We start from the raw sequence: 26,927 nt of genomic DNA, 5'->3' as shown, positions 1-26,927 counted from the left end.
GTGAACACAACAAACCCAAATAACCCAAACCCCTACAGTTACTCACTCCTGATAGAAAAACTGTTAATCCTGTTTTTCACTGTCTCTAGTTTATCAGTTCCCTCATTTGTTCCTGCATAAACACTCTGCTATTTCAAAATAAAGCTCAGCATATTACAGCATTCAACCTCAGCTCAGACAGAGCTATCCCCTCCTCTTCACTGCACCTAATCCGGGCCCCCGTCCCTCCTGACTCCTCAACCTCTTCTCCAGATCCAGTTTCCTGCCCATCAGAGGAAGAACCGAGGCATTCCAGAGTCCACGGGACGTTTTGTGTTCCCGTCATGAGCAGGATGCCAGGAATTCCGCTCGAGTCTCCTGCTCCAGTTATAATTTCATCTTCTAACCCCGCGGGAGCACCGAGCTGTGGGCCCGCACCACCTCCACAGGCAACATGAGCCACTCCGAGAAAACAAGGCAGTAATGATAACATTTGGGGAGGTGACTGTGTTCCCGTATGACAAACATCACCTGGAGCTCGTGTCAGATGACAAGGTAAACACCGAGGTGCGAAAACACGTGAGGTTACTTCAGGGTCAAGGACTGCTTAATCTCTTTAATAACATATCTGTTTCAGGAAGGTATCAGACAAACACCGAAATTAAAACGTTAATTGATGGTCGGGCCTGTGTGTGTTTGTTGACACATCCCTCTGGAGCAGGTTATTAACTGCTGATCCTTCTTGTAATTAAACGCTAAAGGTTAATTACAGGTGGTTTCAGTAACCTCCAGGGCTCTCAGCTGGCTCACAGCAACAGGACAGTATGTCTCAGGGATATGTAGTCCGTAACTCTGCTGGGCCCCGTCCACTAAAGAATCAAACGTTGAATTCATCCCTGCAGGTTCTAGCACTGCACAATGGCTGGTTGATTCCTACTTCCCTCTGTCACATGAACTCTTATCCTCTCGACCATTTAAACACTGCTTTCACTAAATCAAATGTTGGGTAACATGGCTAAAAAAGAACACTGACACACGCACAAGCCAAGAATTTAGCCAGGTTGTCAAATCCGACTTATTAAGAGTTTGTTTACTAGCACCTTAAGTGCAATGCCTTTTTAGAGTTTCTTAAGTTCTCTTCATTTTAGAAACGAATAAAGTAAAAGATGCATTACCGTGTCCTCTCCTGGATGATATGAGAGGGTGCCGGGTGACCTCAGGGATGGTGGACAGGTCAGAGAGGGTCCCACTGGGTGACAGACACTCAGTTCTGGGGTGTCTCCTCTGAACGTCCTGGAAGGCGAGGCTGGCTGCTCCACAGCTGCAGTGCTGCTGGAAGAAGTCCTGATGGCAGGAAGAAGACACAGAGAGCAATATATCATAATAGTCTTTATTAAGCACATTAATATCATACATTTCCACTGATTAGCAGGAAAAATTGATCGTATATTTTAACTTCAGTCTATGATTTGAACCTGTAAACATCAGTTCCGGTTGTTGCACTAACTTGACACCAGTTGGAGAGCAGGCATTTTTTTACAGAATCAAATTAACATTAAATAAATTAAAAATAATCCTGACACATGTTACTTTGTCTGTGCTCGTAGGACGACCATTTCCTAAAGTGTTAATCAAAGTGTATATTTTTAGACAGTGTATTACTGAATACCATCATGCACGTGCATATTTTGGCACAGGAAACCTGTCATATTATTGTTCAAATTGAGCGTGTGCGATATATGTGTGTCTGCATACTCAGTGTTCATCCTGTGACTCCTGCACCTGAGCACAACAAAGAACAATCCAAACAAACGAGTCGTCCCAGAGCATCGGTCACACTGAGGTAACATCCTTCCTCTCTTCTGAGAGGGAACGACGGTATGACAGGTTTTTTTCACATGATCTCTTTTCCTGCACTGAAGTTACCTTTCACCTCCTGTGGGGCAAAGGTTCTGTACTGTGGGCCCCTATAACAACATATCACAGTGCACATAAACTTTCACACATACATTTCCTCCTCTGTTTTCTTTAAGCTGTGTTATCATTATTACATAACAGCTGGTCATTTGTATTCTAAGAGAGTAATGACAGCACGCCGCATGCCTCTTCATTTCTGTTTGGGTTGACACTAAAGGTAATGACGCAATTTGATACCAGTGTCAGAGGCCTTAGCCAGTTTGGAGAGAGAAAGAGCAGCCACTGTTATTAGAAAACAAAAACTTGGGAGTTGATTACTATGATTTATATTTTGATAAATCTCAATAACCAAGCTAGCACCATGGCCTTATGGATAGCAATGTTTGGCGACCATCTTGCCAACTATTAGAATGATTTGTTACAAACATCATAGGGTGTATCGTACTGATGTTGGTGGTCTGGTGACTTTTCCTTTACACCATGTAATAAAAATGTGTTGTTTTAAGTTAAATGTTGAATGGATTGTGATAATATTTGCTACAAACATACGTGTCCCCATCAGCGTAATCACTTTGTTGATCCCCTCACTCTTCTTTAGCATCACCATTAGCTCAAATTTTAAATTGACGTACCCTATCATGCATGCAGGGCCACCAAAGTACCAAAGTCAATTGTTTTCCCAAAACTTATTTGGAAGAAGTCACAACTCTAGCTCCAATAAAAACAGCTGTCACCACAGGAGTTGTGGTGTTCAATAAGAGAAGCTACTACAAAAAAGTCTGTGAAGGTTCCCTGGTCATCCAGGTCATGGTCATTTCAAGCTTAAACCAAAAGGCAACTGGACTAAGTTCAAGTTCTTGAACTTTCAAGAAGCCCAAGAACTTTAACTAAGTCAAGTTGCCTTTTGGATTGGATTAAGCTTTGTTCCCACTGACATATTCCTGTTGGGGAAACCCACCATCTGTCCATTTGAAAACCTTTGTAGAAGGAACTTGGATTTCCTTTTAAAAAAGCCCAAGAAAAACACTTTAATAACCAACATCGCAATGTGACATGGTTCCCGTTTGGTCCCAACATTTTATTATTATGGTGAAACGACTGAGCCCCCAAAAGACAAAGAAGTTTCCCAAATGGAAATTATGAACGGCCAAAAAGTTTCCCGGCACAACCATGTGAACCAGGCAGCATACATGAAAAACAGGAAACACTGCGTTGAACTTTGGAAAATCTGCTCTGAAATAGATGATCCGATTCCAGCGTTGGTTTTTCCCCTGTACCTAGGCTGATCACGTCTTTATGTTCACGTGAGTGTCTCTTTTTTTAGCTTCCTCCATTTGGTCAGGAAGGAAAGAACTAAAAGGGATTTTTATAACCCTTGGAAATGAATTAAGGTCGCAGACCAGCCCAGCGGAGAGGGAAGCGTCCAAGGCTCAAACTCCATTTAGTGTATCTTCCTTATTAAAGAGATGTTGGTTAAGACGGACAACTACAGCATCTCAAAGCCCCCTCTTTATCTTCTTGTACTCTTATACCATGAACACATAACATATAAACGACCATAAGTGGAACCTCATAATGCTGAGACACTCTATAAAGCTCCATAAAACCAAGTGAAGTTGCAGATTTGGGTGATGAGTCTCTGAAGGGCCAAATTATTTGGAACACTTCTCTATGTAGAATGCTAAATCAAGCTAAGCTAAACTAATACCTCCCTGAAACTGTCAATCAAAACTGAACAGTAATGCATTAGTAAAGGTGGAATTTAAGGCACTGCTGTTGTATGTGATCAGATTATATTGTACAAGTGTACCTCATATGTGAGCATACAGGCCTAATGCTAATATTTTACCATGCTAAAGTTGAAGGTAGATGCTACCACCCTATCTGTGCGGTAAGCCCTCACACAGTAGTTTAACACATCTTCGAGGGTTCAAAGGGGACACCCATGGTGAACCAATGACCCTTGACCCATTATCAAAGGATGAGGCTGTTGGAGCTATTACAAAGTTAGTCAAGGAGAGAAAAACACCAAGGAATGTCCCACCCATGACTTCCTGTCCATTAAAATTCTGAAGAGACTGACAGTATATTCTGAAGTCAAGCTTTAGATTGTAACGCATTGTAGTGTTCTGGGTTAAATCTGGGCTTTTGTGAGTTACATCCATAAAACTTGCCCTAACTTGCCCCAATGGTCTACTCACTGAACTGTAAGGAGGTAATGTGGATTAGCACTGATAAGAACGACTGTCTCCATATACTAGGCTTGTGATGCAATGCAAACAGTGGACCATAGCTGCCACACATAGGCCTACGAAGAGCTGCCAGTAATGTTCCATTAGAGACCTTAGACACCGTTCACTCAAGACTTGGACTTGCCAATAAAAACATAACAGCAGGGGGTCAATCAGAAAGGCTTGGGAGAGCAGCTGGTGTGGTCCATCACACAGGAGTAACTATTCATCTTCTGTCTTGAGGTAAAAGTATAAATATCAGTAAGATATGTAAATTTGAGGATTTACAAACTTGAAAAGAGTGGTTGTATGAATTGAATGCATGACAGTCAGCCTTTCCTTTCTTCCCTCTCTCTGTCATCCTCTTTGCTTGGTTGCTTTGGGAGCTTTGAAGTTCACGGCTCCTGCTGGTTTCAGCCACTGCTTCAATGAAAAGCTGCCCCAGCTTCCGAGCCAAAACCGACTGCACAAGTGTCAGTCAGGGATTTCTGAATCCCCTCTTAACATATTTTGCAAAGACCTCTAACCAGAAGGCAACATTCCTCTTTGTCAAAGAACGTAGTAAAAGGCCCATAAAGCTGCTATTAGATACTCACATATGAAAGTGGGAATTGTGTTTTATTTTAAGCCAGAAATAACTGGAATCGGCCTCCCTTTCCTGTAAGGAAATTAGATATCTACGTCTAAATAACTTAAGACAGCTATTGTGCCCAGTTTAAAAAACACACATCCAAAGGTGTCAACAACTGAAGCAGTTCAGTGACAGTAAGAGCAGCAATGCTACTAGATATGCTACTTCTGTGGAGTTCTACTGAATGGAGAACATCATATACTGTTTGGACTGAAAATGTTGATAACAGAATATGTCTCTCTATTAGAGGACCATCGTACTGTTAGGTTTGTATTACATTTGAAATGCGGGAGCTATGTTGCATAGCTTGATAATATTAGCATAGACGGACAAGCACAGAACGTTAAATCAACAACTGCAGAGCCATCAGCTGCAAATACACCCTCATGGTGCGTCCCATTTACCTCTGAAGTCGGAATTCAAAACTGGGAGTGACGTCACACCCGAGTTGAGCTCTAGCTCTAGCCAGGTTAGCCATTGTTAGCAATACCAGTGGATAACAATGCACTATGTGGTATTTTGCGCATACAAACACAATAACAACATGTCCACAGATAGAAGCTGGACATGTGTGAGTATGGCTGATTTAACTGAGACACAAATAAGACAGAAATGATAATAAACAGTTAATACTACAGCTTTCATCTGGTGTTGATGCGCACAGATATGAGGTCGGGGTTGGTGAGGTTCCACCAACTTTCCAAGTTGGAAATCCGATTTTCAGAGGGCGTTCCAGTTAAAATTTCCGACTGGGAACTTGGATATTCCGCCTTCCGAGTACAAATGGAACGCACCATCAGTGCTGTATTTGTCCTGTATCATAGAAAGGAGGCAATCTAGCTAAATGTTACCTATCTTTCCTTTGTGTATGCAGATATGGTGAAGGAAAACCACTGGGCAATCAATAATCACAGAAAAGGGTAGTGTCTCTGAAGGTTATTCAAAGCTTAATCCAAAAGGCAACAGGACTTGGTTGAAGTTCTTGAAGACTTTTCACCTCTCATCCAAATGTTTTAGACTTCTGTAACCTCAGTATATGACCTTGAGATTCTTAGTATGGGTTAACCAACAGTGAAGCCCATTGAAAGACTCCGCATATACTCAGAGAACTACAATCAGAACTGATGATGTAGCTCACGCTAGCAGTTAGCAATATATATGTCAAAGCCACAGTATGGTAACCCTTGGTTAAATTTATATCTGCTGTGTTATCATAATTGCAAAGTTAAGGGCTGGTAGACAAAATCCAAAGTTGAATGAGCAAGGTTACTCCCAAAATGGAAATACTATTCGGTTTTAATAGAGCTACACCCTGAGAAAAAATAAGTCAAAGAACAGTGACCAACCTCTTTAGTCTTTGTCATTCTGCTGTCCTTCTGCAGGCAGCAGATCTGCCTCTGCAGCCTGAGGTTGGTCTCCTGCAGCTGGCCGATCTTCTCCAGGAGTTGGCAGATGTGCTCCAGGTAACCCAGGCCTGACCCCAGAGGGTTGGAACTCACCTGCTGTGCCTAACCAAACAGGAAGTGTGAAGGTTAGTGAAGGTACCAGGAGTAAGCTTGGAAAAAAATTGACCCTGATAGAACTGTTTCATTTGGGAGGACAGTAATATGTTGGTATTACACTTACTATATCAAGTCAGTCAAAAGCCAGAGAATCTTTCGCAGCTATTATATTTAATGGCTTCTCCAGCACCTTTTGAATTGGGTTGGCGAAAGAGGGGTGCAGATCCTAGCTAGGGTAGCATTGAACATTGGATTCCCATACTCTTTCCTATTGGAAAGATGTGGCTGCTCTATATTACATGTGGGGAGGTTAATCATAGTCTGTTGTCCTCATCATTTTAGTCGCTTACTTTGAAAAACAGGAAAACACTGTTGGAAAGCCTCCCAAAAAGAACATCTATATCCCTCACTCTTTACCCCCTAATGGCAAAGCTAAAACAAGGTTTGTTTCCAATTTGACTTGAAAGAAACAAACTGAAATATCACACTAGCATGAGTAAGACCTTTTTTTCCATGACGCAAATTTAGCGCTTGATCATCTTTGAGGTGATTGGAGTACACTTATTGTGGATAGTTTCACTCCTTTCCTGCCTGGGAAAAAAAACAGTAACAGGCTTCCCAGAGTGCTTTCACAAGTGATCCACATAAGCTGCTCTCATAAAAGCATTCCACTGTTCCTGGCTGCCTGCGCTCAATAAATTTGTGTTAACATCATCCAACAGGGATGAAGAAGAACATTTAATAAGTTGGTGCTCTTCATCTTCGCTGCATCATCACATAGCAAAATTGCTTGTATGTCTTTCTGACTAATTGTAAGATGTCTTATTTTCCACATCTCCATGGTAGAAATGGCCCAAACACTTTGAGTTATTCTTGCTCCAGAGAGGGTGATTTGTACGTTTCAGAAGTATCACTTTTGTTTGAGTTGAAACATGCTTTACTGCATCAGCAGGAACCCATAAAAGGATGAAAAGGCTGAAAACCTGTTGTGTTTATGCGTCTGCTGAGCCAGGAGGTGCAGATGTTCACATTCTGCAGTCATATGAAAAAAGGAAATTTTGACCAAATATTTACCCAATTATCAACATTCCTAAAAGTGTCCCAACAAAAGCAGGATGTGAGCTCAGGTCGGGGTTTCCTCCCCTCTTTCCCATGCTGCTGACACTTGAAGTCCATTCAGGCAACTGGGAGCTGTGGTGGAAACACTGGGAAACAATGGGCCAGCAGCCATAACAGGCAGGGGGACTGACATCACTCATTTCCTCTGATGGACAAACGCTCGGTGCATCACAAAGGCTCTTGACCGTGAACCTGTGAAATGCGTTTGAATGTATTCCTATAGATTTCGTCAAATCTACAAGGAGAGATCTTAAGCTATTAGCTTGATCTCAGGCTCATGTAAATTAGAGATACTGAAGTATGTTATCCAAAAGCCAGTATGTAAGGTTTAAGGACTTATGTTATATTTAGCAGGTTGATTTTCCCATCCGTAAACTCTACTACATCCATGCTTCCAGTCCTCTGGCAGTTTCTCGGGGGCTAATTAAGATAAGGAAGGGTATTCCTTCCAGGAGATGACCCTCACTTCCTCAGTGGTGGTCGTTGATGAGGGGGAGGGTCTGTAATCAGAGGCCGTTCAGGCTTTTGACAGTAACATTACCAGGGCTGTGCTGATCTTATCCACGGCCCCACAAGGACTAGTGAGTGATCCACAGCCGGGAAGAGGGAGCGGGTTTCAGGAATGCCCCCTTTGCGTGCACAAACCCATTTTAAAATGGGCAAACACACACAAACAAACACGCGCGCCCTAGTTGCACTTCCTCTGAGTTTCCTCTGATCTCATGAGTCAAGGGGCAAAAAATGTTTCACACACGAGAACTGACGGGGGTGACGAGGACGTGAAAAGCCGCACGCCTGACACAAGAAGTAAAGCAAGTTTGAGGAATACGATAACCAAACATTGTGTGCTTGTGTTGGCGTGAAACACTGGATCCAGCACTGTCTGAGGTGAACACTGATGGCTGACGTCAGATCAGGAATCCCATATGTTCCAGTAGTCTCAGGGTGGATGATAAATGAAAGCTTGTATGTGAATAGGAGCCAGGAGCAATTTTTCTACTGTGTCTACTGTGTACTATCATTGAAGGTATATTTATATGCTGCTAACATGTAATATAATATCATGATTTAAACCCTGAAAGAAAATGTTCAAGATTGTTTGAGTGGAAGTCAAAATCTGGATTTGGAATATATTCACAGTGTTGGTCACTTAAAGGAATAAACTGAGAATGGGCAGAATGGGAAAAAATCCTGCATGTCAAACTATCACACAAAACGTTCTTCTCTATGTTTCCATTATTTAAAAAGTCAGTTGACCAATTGGGAAGTCTCAAACCAGGTACATTCAGGGGACATTATATGTTTCCTATAACAATTGATTCATTCTACTATACCTGTTTCAAGCCGAATAGTCAACAGCAATGCTTTTGAATTTGTGAAACTGAAGACACAGTCGAGCTTTGAGCTAAATGTTAACTTCTGCAACAGTAACAATGCCAACAGGCTGATGATTATCAGTGAAGCCCAAGCTTTGGTTGCAGCAGGCTAAGCAAAGTCAAGACAACTTCTCCCTAGCCATGACCTCCAGCTACTACTGGGGCAAAGGCTGTTCCATGCTCGATAGGTTATGTAATTTGACAAGTAACCTTTCGGTCAACTCAGGGTTAGTTTCCAGGTAGATCAGTGGGTTCGCAACTGGTGGGTTGGGAACCAAAAGTGGGTCGCGGAGCTGTTTTTAGTTGGTCGCGGAGTGTGCTTGGAAAAAAAAAAGGTTGTGGCAAAAAGTGGATGCTGCGCTTTTATTTTGAAGGACACGGGTTTCCTTTGATGTGCATGCAGTAGTAGAGTAGTTTAGTCACACTCCATGTATCCACTGATTAGGTAATCCCAGCTAAACTTACATTCTTCAAACTTGATGAGTCCTACAGTAGTTGCATTTATGTTGCAGTTTTTTGCATATTTCTGTAGAGGCAAAATCTTCCCCTTATGCACTGCCACCATTTTGCTTGACCATTATACTGTTGTGTTTTGTGAAGTTGACATACTGTGATGATACGTTCGTTCTCAGGTCCTAACTGCAACATTTTTCTTTCAATAAATTTAAGTGGTTGAAAAAAATCTGAAATTTGGGTCACGATTTGTCACGAAGAAGGCGGTGGTGGGACCTTAGGCGAGACCAATTGAGAAGCACTGCTACCATCACAAGGTAACATTCAGGAGATGTGGAGGCCGATACCATAGCCTCCTCAACTAGATCCGTTGAAGCTCCATCTGCCCTTCTCGGTGTCTGAGCTACTCACCAAAGAGAACCACTATTTGGCCACCTAAAATTGCACTTTCATTACTTATGTCAAACTTGTGTTCACAATCAAACATCATCTGTTACATTTATAACTTCATCTTTGAGTTCAGAGCTACAGTGAACCCAAAAGCAGATTCCAGCGGACGAAACCTCAGAATTTACATGCCGCGCCACATTTAGATGGTTGGAGAAGGACCTTTCAAAGAAATGTGCAGCTGTGTCCTAGCCAATCAAGTCCTTTATATCATCCATTATTCCAGCTCCTTCTTATTCCCAAGACGTAAATTGCTGTCATGCTTGATTGATGGAAATCCTTTTGTGTTGGTGGTTGGAGTCATCAGAAGGGCCAAACAACAGAGGACTGTCACCCAGAAGACCAGGGTTCAAGTACTGTGTGAAACCTAAATCAATATTTTATTTTTACTAACACCAGATGATGACCTAAACCATATTTCTTTGCATTGACCTAACCAATTAGTTTCTTTGCCAAATCCTAACCACACAGACCATTTCATTTTAACCACGGCTCAGCAAGGAAGAAAACAGATGCTACTTTGTGTGTGAGACGCCTTGAAAAAGCTTCGGTATTTGACAGTCTGGGACGAGAATCTTCAGGACTAACCTACTTCTTATTTTTTGTGGAAAAACTAGACAATATCTGGTTTTATGACTTCTGTCTTTCACATTGAACAGATGAGAATGATAAGACAATAACATTTGATATCACTATGGAGACTGAGGCCTTCCCTGGCCCTCACTTTTTAGATGTTTCCATTATCTATGCTGCATCCAAAAAGTTCCGAAACATGACAGTGTTGGAAAGGAATGAACCGCCAGATGTGTGAGGAGCATCCAGATAGGGAGGGAAGTACGAGCAGATCACGTACCCTGCTTCGCTCAGCCAGACACCCGTCTTTTCAACTCGCACAGATAGTGTTTCTGCCTCACTTCCCTGCAGTATATCTTTCAGAGCACTCAGGACGGATCTGGACGATATTATGTGCTGGAGTTGTTCTGTCCTGTGCTAGTTTTGGCTCCTGACCTAATTTTAGTTTTAGTCTGTCAAAAGGTATAAAAGTGTATAGAAGGTTTTTGTATTTTACTTGTTTCATTAGTGATTAGTCATTTAGCAGGCAACAAGAACTAAAGCCATTTAAGTCTTGTCAGGAAACCTTTACATTTTCTTTATTTTTTTTTTTTATGTCCTTGACACAGTCTGAAGCTACAGCAATAACAGCTACAGCAATACAGAAGATATCATCTTTGCTCTTTACCTGTCAGTTAAGACTTGGACATGTACTGTATGAATTGGAATTTTTCAAATGCAAAACAGCATTGTGACCGTAACGTTTCATTATGGGTGTATTTGAGGGCAAAAACTGGTTCAAACATTTTAAACTGAAGTGAGATTGTGGAAATATTAAAATGATAATTTACACAAATAGAGAGTGACAGCTTTGGTTTAGCTTTGGATCAATAGCTTAAAGGTAACCTTAATACAAAAATTATTTAGCAAACATCTGGAGAAAGATTTGAAGTATGATTTTATTTTCTTAATCAAATACTCACATGCCCATTTGTACATTGACAGGCTTTTGTTGCCTGTCCATATTGCCCTTCTAGAGAAGCCTGCGCACTTTCTCACCTCTTCAGATCTTGCCAATGATAAAAGAAAGTAGATTTGGGTGTCAGATGGCTCGAACAGCATAATCATGCCAAATTCAAGTAATGTAAACATGGATGTTATTAATGTCATGTATTAAAGTTAGTTATTGATGTAACTCTATGCTAGCCTACACTTTATAAAGGTGTATGTTGTCTGGTATGTCCCAGCTGTTTTGTTTCTTACATACATAACTTTCAGTGGTATTGTTGGTTAACTAAGTCCATAAATCTCTTACTTTCTTCCTTCGCCATTAATTTAAGCGTTAACGTTTCTTCCAAAGTCATCAAACATGCAACTAAATTGGAGAATATGATCACTGTCACTACCTGATGAACCTCAAACATCTGAACCGTAAGACTTGTAGAGATTATGGGATCAGTTGTTCTTAAAGGCAATGACAGACAGAGGAACACAGAAGGAGAAAGGGGTTGTGGGTAAACACAGAGAAGGTCCTTGATGTTGAAGGCAAGAAAAATCCAATATCCCTCTGCTGTAGGCTACAGAGTCTCATCTAGCAGGGAAAGGAATTACATTATTAGCTGTGGTGACAAGTGATGCAGCAAACAGTGGGGGCACCGCCACCATACTGCCTGTCAGCAATGTACCCCTACAGTCCATCATGCTGGGCCCCTAAAAGCCACTGCCACACGCCACTGCCTCACAGGGGCCCCGGGGGCTTTTCAAAGAGCCTTTATCTGGGTAAAAATGTGTGTAATTTGAGATATTTGACACCTATTCCATGCATCTAGGTAGACCGCCAAGAAACAAGGGGGAACCCAGATGAGAGAGGGGCCGGCGGTCAGTGACAGTATCGCTGGAAAAATCTCCAGTCTCTTCTCACAGATGAACAGGTGCTGTATGACATCCATGAAAAAGCTGCCATGGACTGTAACACATGCCCTCCCTGCCTTACTGCCTCTGTCTGAGTGCAGGCAGGCTCTCATGTTTTGGTTACCTTGATGTGCCAGCAATAAGAAAAGCCTTGTCCTCAGAAAAGCCTGAGAACTTGCCATTGTTTTGAAAGGTCTTTGAGGAATAGTTGGAAAGAACGTAGTGGACTACCTGTATTTGAAATGCTCTTTGATTTATTGTTGTAATTATGAAGACATTTAAACACCCTTGTCGAGATACACTATTTTTGTTTATAGATTTTAAAGCCTAGAACTTTCCCTTACTTTGATGGGAACCATTTATTGACTTGCTGAATATTGAAGGGTAATTGGTCAGTCCAACACTCTAACAGTGAGCAACTGTAACGCTTTAATTTCCCTGCGGGATCAATAAAGTTCATTGGAATCTAATTCTGTTTCTGGTCCTGACTAGACTTGACTCAGAAACAAGTGAATGTTTCTTGTTATATATCTTTAACATATGCCTCAGTAGTGTTCCCCAGAGGATATATTCTGTCTACTTACGTAACCACTAGCATACCAATGAGGTCGGGAGTTTTTTTTTTGGAAGAAATGTCTGACAGACGACTGGATGAACTGCCATGATATTTGGAAGAAGAATTCATGGTATGCTACAATCAGTTCATGATTTTGATTAGTTTGATACTTTTGTTTACGACAAAATACCTGCCAAATTAACAGCATCCCCATCCGGCTCACCTAGACTTCTTAGTTAAATGCTAATTACCAAATTTTAGCATGCTAACACACAAAATAAAGACGGTAACAGAGGTAAACAAGAAACTAGCACCAAAAGAAAACCATTGCGTCGAAACGTTGTGATTAGCCAGTTAAACCTTTTGTGGCATTAAGCAAGTGCACAGGCTCGTGCAACTGAGGTAAACAGTACAGCTGTTAAACATAAGCCTGTTCGCATTGTTATCATTACAATGTTACCATGTTGACCGAAGCATTCAGCTCAAAGCAATGTTGCTGCAGAGCTGCTAGCATAGCATTAGACTCCTGTTATTTGTAGATACAGTACATGTCAACCAAGTGGTTTTGATGGATATTCAAGTTTAATTTTCTATCCAAATTCTCCTTCTAGCAAAGTCAAACCAATGCTGGGTTGTGACTTTGACCTGATTTTAATGTCCAACCGTAATTCATGTCTGATCAATGTTACATGTGAAGTCTTTTACTTATTTTTATTGTAGTTCTGTATGTATTTTTCTGCACTAACGTAAATTCCTTGTATGTGTAAACCTACTTGGCAATAAACCCCGATTCTTATTCTAATTCTGAAGTATCACCTGAATTTTTATCCTTGTTAACACAGGCTGGGCAGATATTATGCATTGTGATGTAGTGTTTTGGGAATTCTAAAATATTGAAGTTGGTATGTACCCAATTCCAATTTGGTATCAATATTGACTCCTAACATATAAAGGGTTCGGGTTAGGGTAACTTAACTAAAAATGTGAACACAGAAGTTTTGCGCTCTTTCAAGTTGTGTTTTCTGGGAATAAAGGCCATTGATTAAAAGGTGCTTTAAACCTTTTTAGTACATTTCCATAATTTCTCCCTCTCAGGTCTAAAACAACACAAGGCATTCATGTAGAAAATTGAAGGCTGTATCAGATTCTCAGTCTAATAGCTGCCACTAATGAAAGACAGTCTCAACGCCTGACTGTGATGTTTTCAGGAACATCAAACAGGTGATTATGACTTTGCAGCTTCCACAGCTGTCAGGTGCTCTCTCTGTACAGGCCACTGTATGCGAACAAGGAAGTGACTATGTTTTTCTTGTAACTTGAATGAAACATGCCCTTGCCTGTCCTTATGAATGAGTACCGTGGTCTTTTCATCATGTCCCCACAGAGAGGGGTAACGACAGCTGCAGGGATTTTTACATTACCTCTAACTTAAAGAGAATATCTGAAAATCATAGGACATGCACTTGTTTATGACACCTATAAATACGCTCCAGAAAATGACTGACTTTGTGAATCTTATTTCATTTGCAGTGATGCAATTACCTGGTGACATAGAGGCTGGAGGAGTATAAAATTAGGGAGCGACAGAGGTCGGTAATGACAGAGGGCAAGAAATAACTTTGTTGCTCATCCAGAGGGGATTTTCTTCAGGTCTGGAAGAGGTATAATTGTCCTTTTCCAACCGTTTTGGAAGAACTAAACACTCTTAAAACACAAACATGCATACACACAAAAATTTACTGTCCAAAATATCAGTGTTTGAATATTGGAATTCTTGATAACTTGTGATATTAATCCATGGCAGAGCTCCAACATCATCATAAAACAACATAACAGTACGGAAATGCCAAAGATATGTCCAAGGTCATTAGAAATAGCATTCTAGTTACCCTGTTTAGCTAACAATTACATAAAGAGTAAAAAGTAGATCCATGGATCAATGGATAGAAGACATGATGTTCCTCTTACCTCACTAAGTCTGCAGCATTCCTCCATGTACTCCTCCAAGCTTTCACTCGTCGCACTCCTTCCTATACGCTCTGGCTCAAAGCCATTGCCCATGTCATCACAGGCTTCTGTTAAGGATTGCCTCCCAGGCCTTAGATCCTCTATGCAGGTCCTTTCAGTTACAGTACTGTTCTCCTTGAGCTGTCCAGACAATACCTCATTTACTTCAGGCCTTATTTCTGAAGGCCTACACTGATCCGGATCCACGTCCTCACCTATGTGCAGTTCTTCTGAGTCCATGAACACATCGTCCTGAGTATCCACTGCCATACTTGGACTGTCATCCACTGAGTCCTCTGCCTGTTTAATCTCTGAGCTCTGTGCATATGTATCCAGTTTATCAGGAAGAGCGGTAGCATCAGCGTTTAAGTTGCAGGAGTCGCAGGATGATTCTCGACTGTGGATCACAAAGCTCTGCTCAGAGCCTGTCGGGGTGGACGGAGAGTTAGCTCCACTGGGCAGTTCCACTCCGGAGTCCTCCGACTCAAACTTGTACAACCTGGGAAGCTGAGCATCTGAGAAAATTGCCGACAGGTAGTCTGAGCCAGATTCAATCTGTTGCTTGTCATCATGGTGTGAATTCACCTCAGAAGCTTTGGTTGGGTCTGGGATGGGCTGCTCAGAAACTGACCCTGTGGAGATGGTGGATGCTGAGTCGTCGCCAATCATGAGCCTCTCTTGGAGGTGGCTAAAGAGCTTCATTTTCGTCAGGACAACTTCAGTGTCCAGGACAGCATCTCTGTCTGCTTTCCCTGTTACAGAGAAAAAGAAATATGGGTTGTTAAGCTTATTGGTTGTCAGATACCAGCCAATGGGTTCCAGGATTGTATTAAGGCTGATGTGACAAATTGCTTTCGACACAAAAAATCTTGTAATTCGCCAACAGCTTCTGTATTCATATGCACTTTATCTCCATCATGATGGATAAGAGAGTTCTAGGTTATTTTTGACTCAGAACGAACAGTGTTCTCCGTTGTCAAAGCCCCTTGTTTGGGGACCTATTCATCCATCCTAAATCCCCCTCTCGCTGTGAACTTTATCCCTCTACAGCAACGTCACCCAACTTTCCAACACACAAGAGTCGTGAATTCTTCAGCCACTAGAGTTACTTGTTAACTCATGACAAACTTCCTCATTATTGGACCATTGAAATGCCTGTTACTGCTGTTTTTCTTGGGAGAACAGGAGAACCATCTGCATACCTGGGCTGCCAGTGTGTAATATTTTCACACAGTCTAAAATGCCTCTGACTGAGGAAACTAAAGACCCTGAAATACCTGACCGTAAGCCAAAATTGAAGTGTAGCTTAGGGCTGCCAAGAGCGGATTAGCCTGACTTAAGGTATTTCAGTGATAGTCAAATTACATAATACCTGTCCGGTGTACAACTATAATTAATTTTAAGGGCATTTTGTGAGCAAAATTAAAAACCAAAGTAGCACCGGTATGTCAGCCATTCTGCCAACATCAGTTGGCTAATCTGGAGTGGATCCAGCCTTCTGACCACGAGAGGCCCATACGCACCTTCAAAAAGTACATTCATGGTGATATGACTGAATGCTTGAGTGAAACCTGAGGACTGGCCTTTATGTAATACTGCATACTTCTACTCAAATACCAGAGGACTCGTGCAATTTATCAGTGTCCTCTACCTGACTGTCCAGCTTTGATCTGAAGCTCCAGTTAAGGCCATTACCAGGAGCAGTCATATGTGTCTTCTCCTCTTTCTCACTGTGGGGAATCTGATACGTCTCTGTCAGTCAAATGACATTTTCCCCCCTTCTAAACTTTTAAGAGAAAACACAGCAGTCCCTCTTTCCCCAGGGAAATGCCCCCAATAAGCTTAGGGGTTGTTATGTTGGTTTAGTCAAGTGCTTGAGCTAAAACTGCATCCAAGCTCTTTTTCTTAGGAAAATATTCTTCCAGAGTGCTAGATCACACTCTGACAATAGTGGAGGCTGGGGGACTTCCTGCAGGGCGAATTGGAGATCTTGCCCAGGCAAATATGAGATTAAAAGTTCTTTGAAGTTGTAAATCTGACGCTTTTATCCCCTCTGAGGGGAACTTTGGAGGAGGGGAATTTTCTCAAAAGCATATTGTGAGAATTTGGACTTGAGTGGAAGTCTTTGGCTTATGATGATAGACACAGAAAAGCAAAAGCAAAAGTGTAAATGCTGTTTGTATAAAGACAACCACTTTAATATGATTGGTGTATTTGTGGAAGAGGGGATGCTGTGATTGGGAAGGGTGGAGGCCTGCTCTGAACGGTGAATGATTCACAAGTAATGAGTAACAAACAGGATGTTAGTTAATTGGAACTGATTGTTGGGTTTTAAACTTTGATTGGAACTTGGCACAACTAAAAACCTGAAAATATAAAATGTCTTTTGATTGGATGAATTTATAACTTGCACCTGATTTATTGGAAGAACATTAACTAAATGAAAAAAAAGAAAAGTCAGGTTTATATACAGAAGATTTTCATTACGACCACTGTTTTGATAACCATGTTGTTGAATAGGACCAGATCTGCCAAAACACTGATAGTGCAGTGTTTGGTTGTGCAATATCAGCTTCTAAAGGCTCCACGGCTCTTCCCATGTAAAACAAGATCAGTGTTTTCTGACTGCACCTCAACACAAAAACAGAGAGCGCCGCCTCTGAAAAACAAAGTACACTTCACCTCTGTTTTCACAAATGTGCGGCCAGAGTCCAGCATCTGAAACTGAAACTAATCAAATCACCAATGATTACAATGAATACATCAAACACCGCATCACTCTCTTCCCAACAAGAACAATAGCATTCTAAATGCTTACGATAAAGAGTGGAAATGTGAGTTATAAAATGTCAGTGTTGCTTTATTGTGCCAGAACATTTTCCATCCATCAAATCCCAAGCTGTCATTTAGCAAGAGGCGGGGTACACACTGGACTGATCGCCAGTCAGTCACAGGGCTGACACACAGAGACAGACAACCATTCACGCTCACATTCACACCTACAGGCAATTTTAGAGTCACCATTGAACCTAACAAGCATGTCTTTGGACTGTGGGAGGAAGCAGGAGAGAACATGCATGCCTAGGAACCCTCTAGCTGTGAGGCGACAGCGCTAACCACTGCACCACTGTGTAGTGATGAATGGTAAAATGGACTTTTCTAGTATTTGCGACCACTCAAAGCTGCTTTTACACTACATATCACATTCACCCATTCATACACTGATGGCAGAGGCTGCTACGTAAAGTGCCCAACTGTCAATCAATTATCACATTCATACCCGTTGGCTATGCCACCGGGAGCAATGTGGGGATCAGTGTCTTGCCCAAGGACACTTTGACAGCCTGAGGGAGCTGGGGATCGAACCTCCGACCTTCCGATTGAAAGACGACCGACTCTACCACTGATTCCGTCCCCGGAATACTTTCCAAAAAGAAAATCAGAAAAACACAAGAATAAATGAATGGCCATTTGAAGCAAGAGGCGATGCAACCAGGCTGAAAAAGCTCCTAACTCAGAGGCGAAGACAAAACATGCATCTTGTTTCATTTAAGGATTTCTTTTTAATATTCATAACAATCATTGGAAAGTCAAACATGGCAAGTATTCAACATTTGTTGATGTGCATGTTTATTATTGCTTGTGGCATTTGTGATTTAAAGAGGTTGAGTTTTCAATCATGATGTGATAATTAATTCATGATTTTTGGCACAAATGTGCTTCCATATGTGCTGCAGCACAAGCATAGCATTGCACACATTGTAGATCTCAGGTCATAAGTTAATTTCAAGCTGGTCACAGATTCCTTTTTAGGAACATAGCTGACAAAAGAACTTGATGTACATCAGAAGTTATAATTAGATTTTCAAAAGAATGCAACACAGAGAAAATTAAATTTACTCTGTCGACACTCTGACTAAATCGCATTATGGCCTCATACAGGCAGTGAATATGACACCCCGTATATGTTTTCCATTGCTTTGAAGTTTCTGTGTCACTTCAAAACTGAACAGTGAAGTTTATTTCAAAAGATTGAACCAATTTATTTTCTTTATAGAGACTGTTATGATGTGGTGAGCTCTTGTTGTTGGAGTTCTTTACAAGCTGCTTATGCTACATGCAGTTTTTTCTTTTATGGCTCAGCTCGAGCTGTCGACTCCCAAAACAAATTCTCTCCTCTATGTAGGCTAGAAAACTCATTTCCTGTTTTTGCAGAATGCTGGGAAAAGTAGTAGAAAGCATGCAGCTGTTTCCATTGTGGCTTCAGCAGGTCACTACTGGGGCTTTTTGTTTTTCCAGTGACCTCTGTGTGTGAAGTGAAATGATAAGCCAACAGAGGTTTTAAGTCTGTCGTCGCCATAATCAGGATTACTGTCTCTTGACTAGTACCTTTACAAAAACTGATTAATTTCTGTTCTTACTTTTGATTAGGCAGGTTACCAATATTTTGCATGTACAAAATGTATGGTTTTAAATGACTTTCTGAAGGCTAAAAGAGCAGATGAAGTAAAGTAAGTAAAGATGGTGTCTTTCAGGATTTTTACTCGACTATCAGAATTTAATTCAAAAATCTTGTAGCCACACAGGACCGCTGGCTGGAGGTAGTCTCTCCTGCACCAGCTCCTGTTAATGTCGTATTTGTCTTTATCAAGAAAGTATTTGGTCCGCTGGCTAATCAGTTTATGAGAAGAGCATCTGTGGTCCACACACAGCCTGGAGAAATGAAGACGCTTATAGAGCAAAGTGATAACCTGCAGTACAGCAGCTACCATGTACTGTAGGAAGGCATGGTAATATAAACAGCTTTACTGAGATATGTTTGGTATTTTCAAAGTAAACTACACTACATGTAATTGGGTTCAGTGACTTGGGGTCAACAAAGTAACCACCTGCTGTGTATGTACATAAAATATGCAACATTAACCGGCCTTATTTCTGAACCAATCAGAATTCAACCATTAACCATATGTGGTTCAACTATTAATGTATTGACATGTACAGTCCCTTTTCTCTATTCTATTCTGTTGGGCACCTGAGGACCAAAGACTATTTAAACACCAAGATGTAAACAGCCGTTGTACTCTACAACAGGCCCTTTGATCTGAGGCCCCGGGCCAGTGATCCATCTGGGGCTCCACCAGGGAACACAGACAGCAGAGAAACGCTGTGATTGATGAGCGTGATCATCAAAACTTGTGGTTAAACATGTTGCTCTACAGATTCCTGCATGTTTTACAGCTGTAAGTGTCATCTGAACATGTACAAACAAGCAGGTAAACTTTGCAAATTAACCTGCCTCAAAATGTATGGCTGTTTAATTCAGGTGTTGATGTCTGTTGAACCAGACAGTGTCTGCCTGTTAAACTGTCCTGCAGTGAACAAGTTTCTAAGCCAATAGGAAGTTTTGAAGCTTTTTATTGTTACAGAATAAAGTCTCCTAGCCCCCCCTCTGAGGTTTATGTTAACAACCTGTGGACCAGTCCACAGCAGGGATCATAAAGTCATCAAAATGCTGCCTGGAATCTTAATAATGCAATATATTGTGAGTTACCTTTCCAGGTGTATAACTGAGGCATGTGTTAGGGCAAAATACCAGAGAGAGAAAGTAGGTCAGTGGCTTCCTCAGGTCTCAGCAGGACAGGAAACACATACAATGTTTTGGTTTCCAGGAAAATGACATTTAGTACCAGTTAAGTTAATGTTATTCAAATTAAATTATGAGACATTTGCCTTAGGGGCACAAATGAACAAAAATGATCTCTCTCCAAGGACAGACAGAAATGCAACTTTCCTCAGAATCACTGATTGTGAACATAATAAGGATACTGGTCCGGATAGAGTGCGGCTCTGTGAAGGTTCTCTATGATATTTCTGTGTCCAAATAATCTCTCTCCAATTACAGGCCTTAAGAAGAAGCCGATATGTTTTCAAAGACAAAGACTTTGTTTCCAAAACTAGGATTGTGGAAAATGTCAGATGAGAATGTGAAAGCTTTTAAAGTCTAATTAAGTGTCGAAACCAAGTATCACACATTAGGTTTTACTGAACTTACTTCATTACTCCATTCTAGCTTTTCTTATAGTCCAAGTTTTAATCATTGTTTTTACAATAGCTTTATCCCTGGTATTGATTTAGTCTTATTTAACTTTTTACTGATGTGATTTCTAACATTTGTTTCTTTGTGAAGCACTTTGGGCTGCATGTTTGAGTTGAGTTTTTCTATTTTCAGTGCCAGTCTGTACCTGACAATTACAGGCAGACAATAAGAAGGAGAGCAGGTTGGCTGTAATAACACGCTGAAGTCATCTGCTCAGGCCACAGTAAGCCGGACAGGTGTCGCCCTGATCCAGCTGTCTCCTCCCTCCCAAACAACACAAACATCATCTTCTAATCTGTAATTGTCTGCTCAGGCTGACTCAGACTATTTCCAGTCTCTGTGCTTGACTCAGATCCACAACATATAATTACAGCCCACCTCCCCTTCCCCTGACCCACACTCATCCTTAAGCTTCTCTGTCGAAAAACGTCCTTGAGCCATTTCCCGTCATATTCATTTCACATTCCAGGTGGTGCCATTATTGTCACTCAAGTGAGTCCTTCACAAAGACAGTTTTTAGGAGTAAAGGTGTTGGACTCTTTGGATTGTCCTTTTGAAGGAGATTTAAGCTGCCCCAGAGGCTGGAGGGAAAACACAGCCTGCATCAAGGGGTTAACAGAGGCCAGTGGGTTTGGGAGTTATAAAACACATTACTCCTGCTGGAAACATTTCTTCTTTTTACAGCTGACTCCTTCAGATAGTGAATCACAGAGAAATACAGCACAGGTGCAAACATGCAGACAAGGTGAAGAGAAACACCTGCTTTTAGCCAGACACTGAAGAGGAATTCCACCAATAGCACACATCAAAGTGTCTTTCCAGGTGTTCAGGAGTAGCCTACTACTGCATGTGTGGAAAATGCCGTAAGAAGATGTTTGTGGCGTCAGAAAGAGCTGTGTGAAGTCTGAGAAATCCCTTCAGTGATGTCACCTAAGTCTGCGTGGTTGTGTGGACTACATTTTACAGTTTGGTTGACGTGGAGTAAGAAAAAACTGAGCTTACTTTACCGCCTTAGCATGCAGGCTTTGTTAGCTGCTACTAGCATAACACACTTGAACTTCCTTTCTCATTGTGTGAAATGGAGCTGCCAGGTTTTGCCAGGGAAGGTGTTGAATTAAGAAAATGTAAGTTTCTGCTTTGTAAGTTTCTATACTCGTTTAAAACTGTGTATCTTGAGTCGTACAATGCCATATAAGCGCGATGTTAATTCACTGGAGTGTATGTGACAAAGTCAAGGACCAAAGTGATGTTAAAAAACCTTGAAACACAACCGTATATGTTTATTCATACACAAATATCAACCAACATTCACCTTATCTGAGTAGTGAAAGCATTATGTACAGTAGGTCCAACAAACTGCAGTTTACTTTACGATAAATATATGATAGCGTCCAAATTACTCCATGTAGATCAGACAGCCTGATTTTAACCTAATGTGTGTGTTGTTTGGACTTCATGCACATCAAAATGTGCCAAATTTAAAGGATTACTTCAACCTTTTTCGTAATATTAAAATTGGCACCACTCTCAAATCTTGGTATTAAATATGGAGCAGGATTCAGGGAGTTATTAGCCTAGCTTAGCATAAAAACAGGAAACAGTAAGTCAAGTCAGTAACAGTAAAAAATAAAGCTACAAGCACCTCTAAAGCTCTTTGTTTAACATGTTGTATCTCCCTGACTGCAGAAGATTTATATTAAGTGGATTACATCAAAAGTTAAAAGCGGAAATATGATATATTTCCAGCAAATTTTCACTTGTCTCAATGTTTCAAAGAAAGTAACAGTGGCCTGGATTTGGTAAGATCCAGCAGGATGTTGAAAATTGGTAAATGAATGTCACCACATATATCTGAATATACTGTATGTATGTGTGTGTTGCACTTGCCCATAGAAACTCCCTCCGGGGTTTTTCTATCAACACTCAGACTCCTCAGTCAGTCGTGCGTTCTTTTTCATGGCTGGTTTCCCAAGACAAATGTGATTTATGTGTGAAGCATGAACAGTCACTGCTTGTAAAGGTAGTTCAACGTAACAATTGTTTCAAAAACTAATTTGATATTCAGCTCATGGTCAGATTCAAATACGATCAAAACTCTTTCTCGAGCCACACCACACATCCTCCTGAATTCAGGTTTGTTTCAAGCTTCTCAAAATCTGTCTTGGCTCTGAAATCCGTCTTCATTCTTCAAGCCTTTAGTCCGTTAACAGGCTTCACCTTCAGCTTTCGACCTCAGGTTTCTGGGATTTTGGGCGGCTTTTTGAGGCTCCTCGTGCCGGCATGTGTGAGCCCTCGGGCTAAACAGTTGCCTCAGTTGGCCTCTCAGATCTCCTGAGCACAGGTCATAAACAGGCTGTGACAAGCCGGGTATTTTTACAGCACAGGTGGGTTATGGGTGTTTCAGCTCCCTGTTAGCCGTCTTGGGTGGTCAGTGGTCAAGACTGACTTTTAAATACTATGAATTCCAATTATGTTTGCTTATAGGGTGTAAATAAAATGATTTATTAGCACCTTGACAACTACATAGCAGATATTAAATGTAGTTGTACCCCCAACTCTCCCCATCCATCACCCCCCACTATCACCTCTAAACCCAGGACAGGAGAAGCAGTGCACCTCTGGACTCGTCCCTCAACACGTGCCCTCCTGCTGGGATCGCAGCTGTTTTCCACCTCTCCATTGACCGAGACGTCATCAGCCCTGAGGACGATACCCAGACTCCCGCTCTCTATCACAGTTAACAGCCCCCAACTCCACTCTCTCTTATCAGAAACCATTAAGATAAAGCAAGAATGTGCAGGAGCTCTGACACACAAGTCAAAACTCCTCCAAGATCATTTCCACTGACTGTTCAGAGTTTGTCTTCCCATCCCTCTTTAATGAGGCACTGAGAGGTGGCTTTTTTTTAAATGGGAAAATCAAATACAGTTGAAGCAGTTCACTGAAAGTCAAGACGTGCTTCAGTTTTAAAAGGTGAAAAACAACATTTCAAAAATGAAGGATTAACAGGCTTAAGAAGAGGTGAACGGATCCATTTCCTCATGCTTAATGCGCCAAGCATGAAAAATGGCCTGACTAGTGGTGTCCTGAACTCAACGTTTTTCTAAACTAATGTCCTTTGAAAGTATTTTTTAGTTGTAACTTCTGCTCTCTAAAACATGATCATGTACAAAGCAATTAATCAAACAATTAAAGTCCATTTGTATTTGTAAGGTTTTCAGACCACTAATGGGTCATATTGCATGACTTTATTTAAAAAAAGTTACAGTGTCAGGCCACATCAACGCTATACTACATTTTTGCCTTTTAAACCTTAAAATCTACTTAAAGCTCCTGTGAGGAGTTTTTCGTGTTATGAAACAGACTGAAATTAATTCTGATGACTCTATATGACCTGCAAAAGCAAACAGACCATCAGCGACAAGACTGATTATTTCTATAGAGTTATTTTTAATGCCTGAAGCTGCTGGCGGGGGGGTAGGTGTCACACAAAGTGGTTAACTGCAAGCTGCCTTTGTTTACATTTTCCAGTCAAAAAATTTAAAGTGAGTGATACATATGACTGTTAAGGAAAGCTGGATGAGATTTGTTGTTAAAGCCACCACTTAAGCATGTACAGGGCAAAATCAGCAAAGAGATGAGAGGTACGGCTTTGTCCACAGGGGGCGCCAAAATCAACACAAACCCAAAGTTCCTCACAGGAGCTTTAAAAAAATAAGAAAGAAGGAAAAAATAAATAAAATCAAACAATGCAAACTTAAATGGGGACTTCACTTGCGTTTGTTTACACCGACACATGTGCACACAATGTACTTCAATGATTATCGTATGCGTTTTCACACTTGATCGATTTAGTTCTAAAATGGTACTGAAAGGCTCGTCTGAAAGGAGATTGTTTTCATTTTATTAAACTGAGTACTTACTACTTAATAATTATAATCGTTTTACACAAATGGACCATCCATGTCTAATTCTTGCATGGGTTGATATGCAGGACATAGTGTGTTAAGGACACAAACCTCTGTGTTTGACACTTTGTGATTTTTAAATGTTTTTTTCCAACTTGTGTTAGTTCCTGTTTTCATTCAGCTCTCAGTCTCACTTCATTGAGCACATTCGCTTTTTTTTAATTAAAGCTTATTCAATGTAATTTTGACTCGCTGAACCAAACTCAGTGTAAACTGAAACTGTTACAAAATAGCTCTTCTACTACAATTCAGATAAAGTTCAATTTCAAATGCTCCCTTCTTCCCTTCTAAGATATTAGATACAGACTTTAAAGTGTCGATGGAACATCATGGATCATCTCCGATCATGTCTCCCAACCCTTCCTGTCTGTTAGTGGAGAAACCTGCTCTTCTCTGCACATGTGTCACATATAACATATTTACGACCTTACTCGCCTCAGCAACTCAGATTCCTGATGTCTGAATCATACCTGAGAGGGGGATCTGTGTAAGCGCTTCATATTTCAGTTATTAGTCACCAAATGATGATCAGAGAGGGCAGATTTAGATGATTGAAACTTGTCTGGTCCTTCCCAGCGTCCTGCAGTCACGTGTAACAGAGAACATCAGATACCAGTCTGTGTTGTTATGTTACAGTTTAAAGAAAGACAGTGTTACTTCATATCCCCAGACAATCTCCCACTCCCTGCTATGAAACCATAAGAACACATGCTACAGCAGCAACAAAAAGCTGCTCCCTGCTTCACTGTACACAATGTGTCATCTTCACAATGGCCCTCTTCTTCCCACTCTGAGCAACATGGCAAACAATGCGAGCGCTGTCAGGCCGAGTGCGGGGGCTCCCTCGCGGCCACAACAATGAGCAGATTTATCGTCCCTCCCACTACAACGTGGCCGGCAGGGTCTGCTGCTCGGGCAGGTGTGGAGGCTCGTACTGTAAATAAGCCGACGGTGATATCTGAGCGAGGCTCGGACATGGAATGCAGAGTAACCTGACGCCGGGATTAGGAAGAGAAGAAGAAGAATGAGACCTCTCTGTGGGCTTATGCTGAATTTGACAATGCTTTGCTTTTCTACTCAACACAGATTAACACTGCTGAACAATAAAAGACTTAATATGTTGTCACAACTTCAACGAGCAGCTTTAACTTTGCAGACAAGCAGACTTAGCAATTTGAAGATAGTTGAGCATTTAGCTTAAGAGTCCAAAGGAGAAAGAATATGGACCCTTTGTCAGGTGGTCACATAAATGACTCCAAATAAGCTTCAGGGTCACATCTGCTGGGTGTGGGTCGCTAAATATTTAACAACAATTAAAGGACAGACGGGTTTTCACTCTTCTTCTACACAATAAAAAGGTCAGTGCCCTACAGTACAAAGCACAGCACAAAGACTCTGAGCGCTAATCAGCCCTCATGAAATGAGTGGCTGTTAGAGCATGAAGGATTAGAGGATAGCATCAGTCTGGGAGGATTTGTCTGCTGATGAGAGACGAGGCAAAATGAGAGAGGTAAAGTAAAAATAACAAGCTGGTGTGTAAGATTAAACCAGACATAGAAGAAAAAGATGTTGGTACCTTTCCTCCAAGGAGCCAGGATGGAGAGGGACTTCTGCCAGCTGATGACCAGCCCGGTCTTTTTCCCCTTCACACTCATGCTGCTGTAATAATCCCAGAGTCTGAAGAAAAGTCAAAGAAAAGAGAAGAAAACTTCCTCAGAGATGCATCATCCTCTTGCTAAAAAGGTTAAAACTGTCTGGAAGTTCAGTTGTGAAAAAGGTTTCTGTTGTTGGAGGATTCAGCGCTGAGGTTGTCCTCGAGCAGGGTCATGATACCCGCGTTTCCCAGCGTGCTGCTTGGCCTGAACGCCTGTGTGTAAGTGTGAGAGAGCATGTGTGAGTGTATCCAGTTCCTCCAGCTGAGAGGAGTAAAAGGGGGCCGGACTCAAAGTCATGAGCGGAGGAGAGGGAGGAGGAGGAGGAGGGAAAAGTCTTAGAGGAGGAGTGGAGGACTGAGATTTACACTCGGCCTGAAGGCAAACAGGGAGTGAAGGAGCTGGAAGAAGAGAGGGATGGGTTAAAGAAGGAGGACTGAGATTATGAAGATAAAGTCCTGACACATCAATCACAGCTCCAAGCTTCAGTCTCAACTGTTAAAGCGGTACACAACATGTGTTCATTGGT

General features: G+C 41.4%; 1 protein-coding gene across 1 annotated transcript in view; it reads right to left on the bottom strand.

Moving 5' to 3' along the window:
* LOC138588677 (uncharacterized) overlaps window positions 1-26,401 on the bottom strand; it is a 35,524-nt gene extending 9,123 nt beyond the window's left edge. Inside the window, exons 1-4 of the mRNA XM_069658911.1 lie at window positions 26,323-26,401; window positions 14,643-15,433; window positions 6,105-6,266; window positions 1,155-1,323 (exon numbers count right to left, since the gene is read on the bottom strand). Of these exons, the coding sequence (XP_069515012.1) occupies window positions 1,155-1,323; window positions 6,105-6,266; window positions 14,643-15,433; window positions 26,323-26,401 (1,201 nt within the window). The remainder of the gene's footprint in view (window positions 1-1,154; window positions 1,324-6,104; window positions 6,267-14,642; window positions 15,434-26,322) is intronic.
* Between the last annotated feature and the right edge of the window lie 526 nt (window positions 26,402-26,927).

Source organism: Semicossyphus pulcher, unplaced genomic scaffold, assembly GCF_022749685.1.
Source record: "Semicossyphus pulcher isolate SPU_LCO1_2020_fin unplaced genomic scaffold, fSemPul1.0.p SCAF_12, whole genome shotgun sequence".
Classification (NCBI taxonomy): Eukaryota; Metazoa; Chordata; class Actinopteri; order Labriformes; family Labridae; genus Semicossyphus; species Semicossyphus pulcher.
This window is presented reverse-complemented; position numbering and strand designations above follow the sequence as displayed.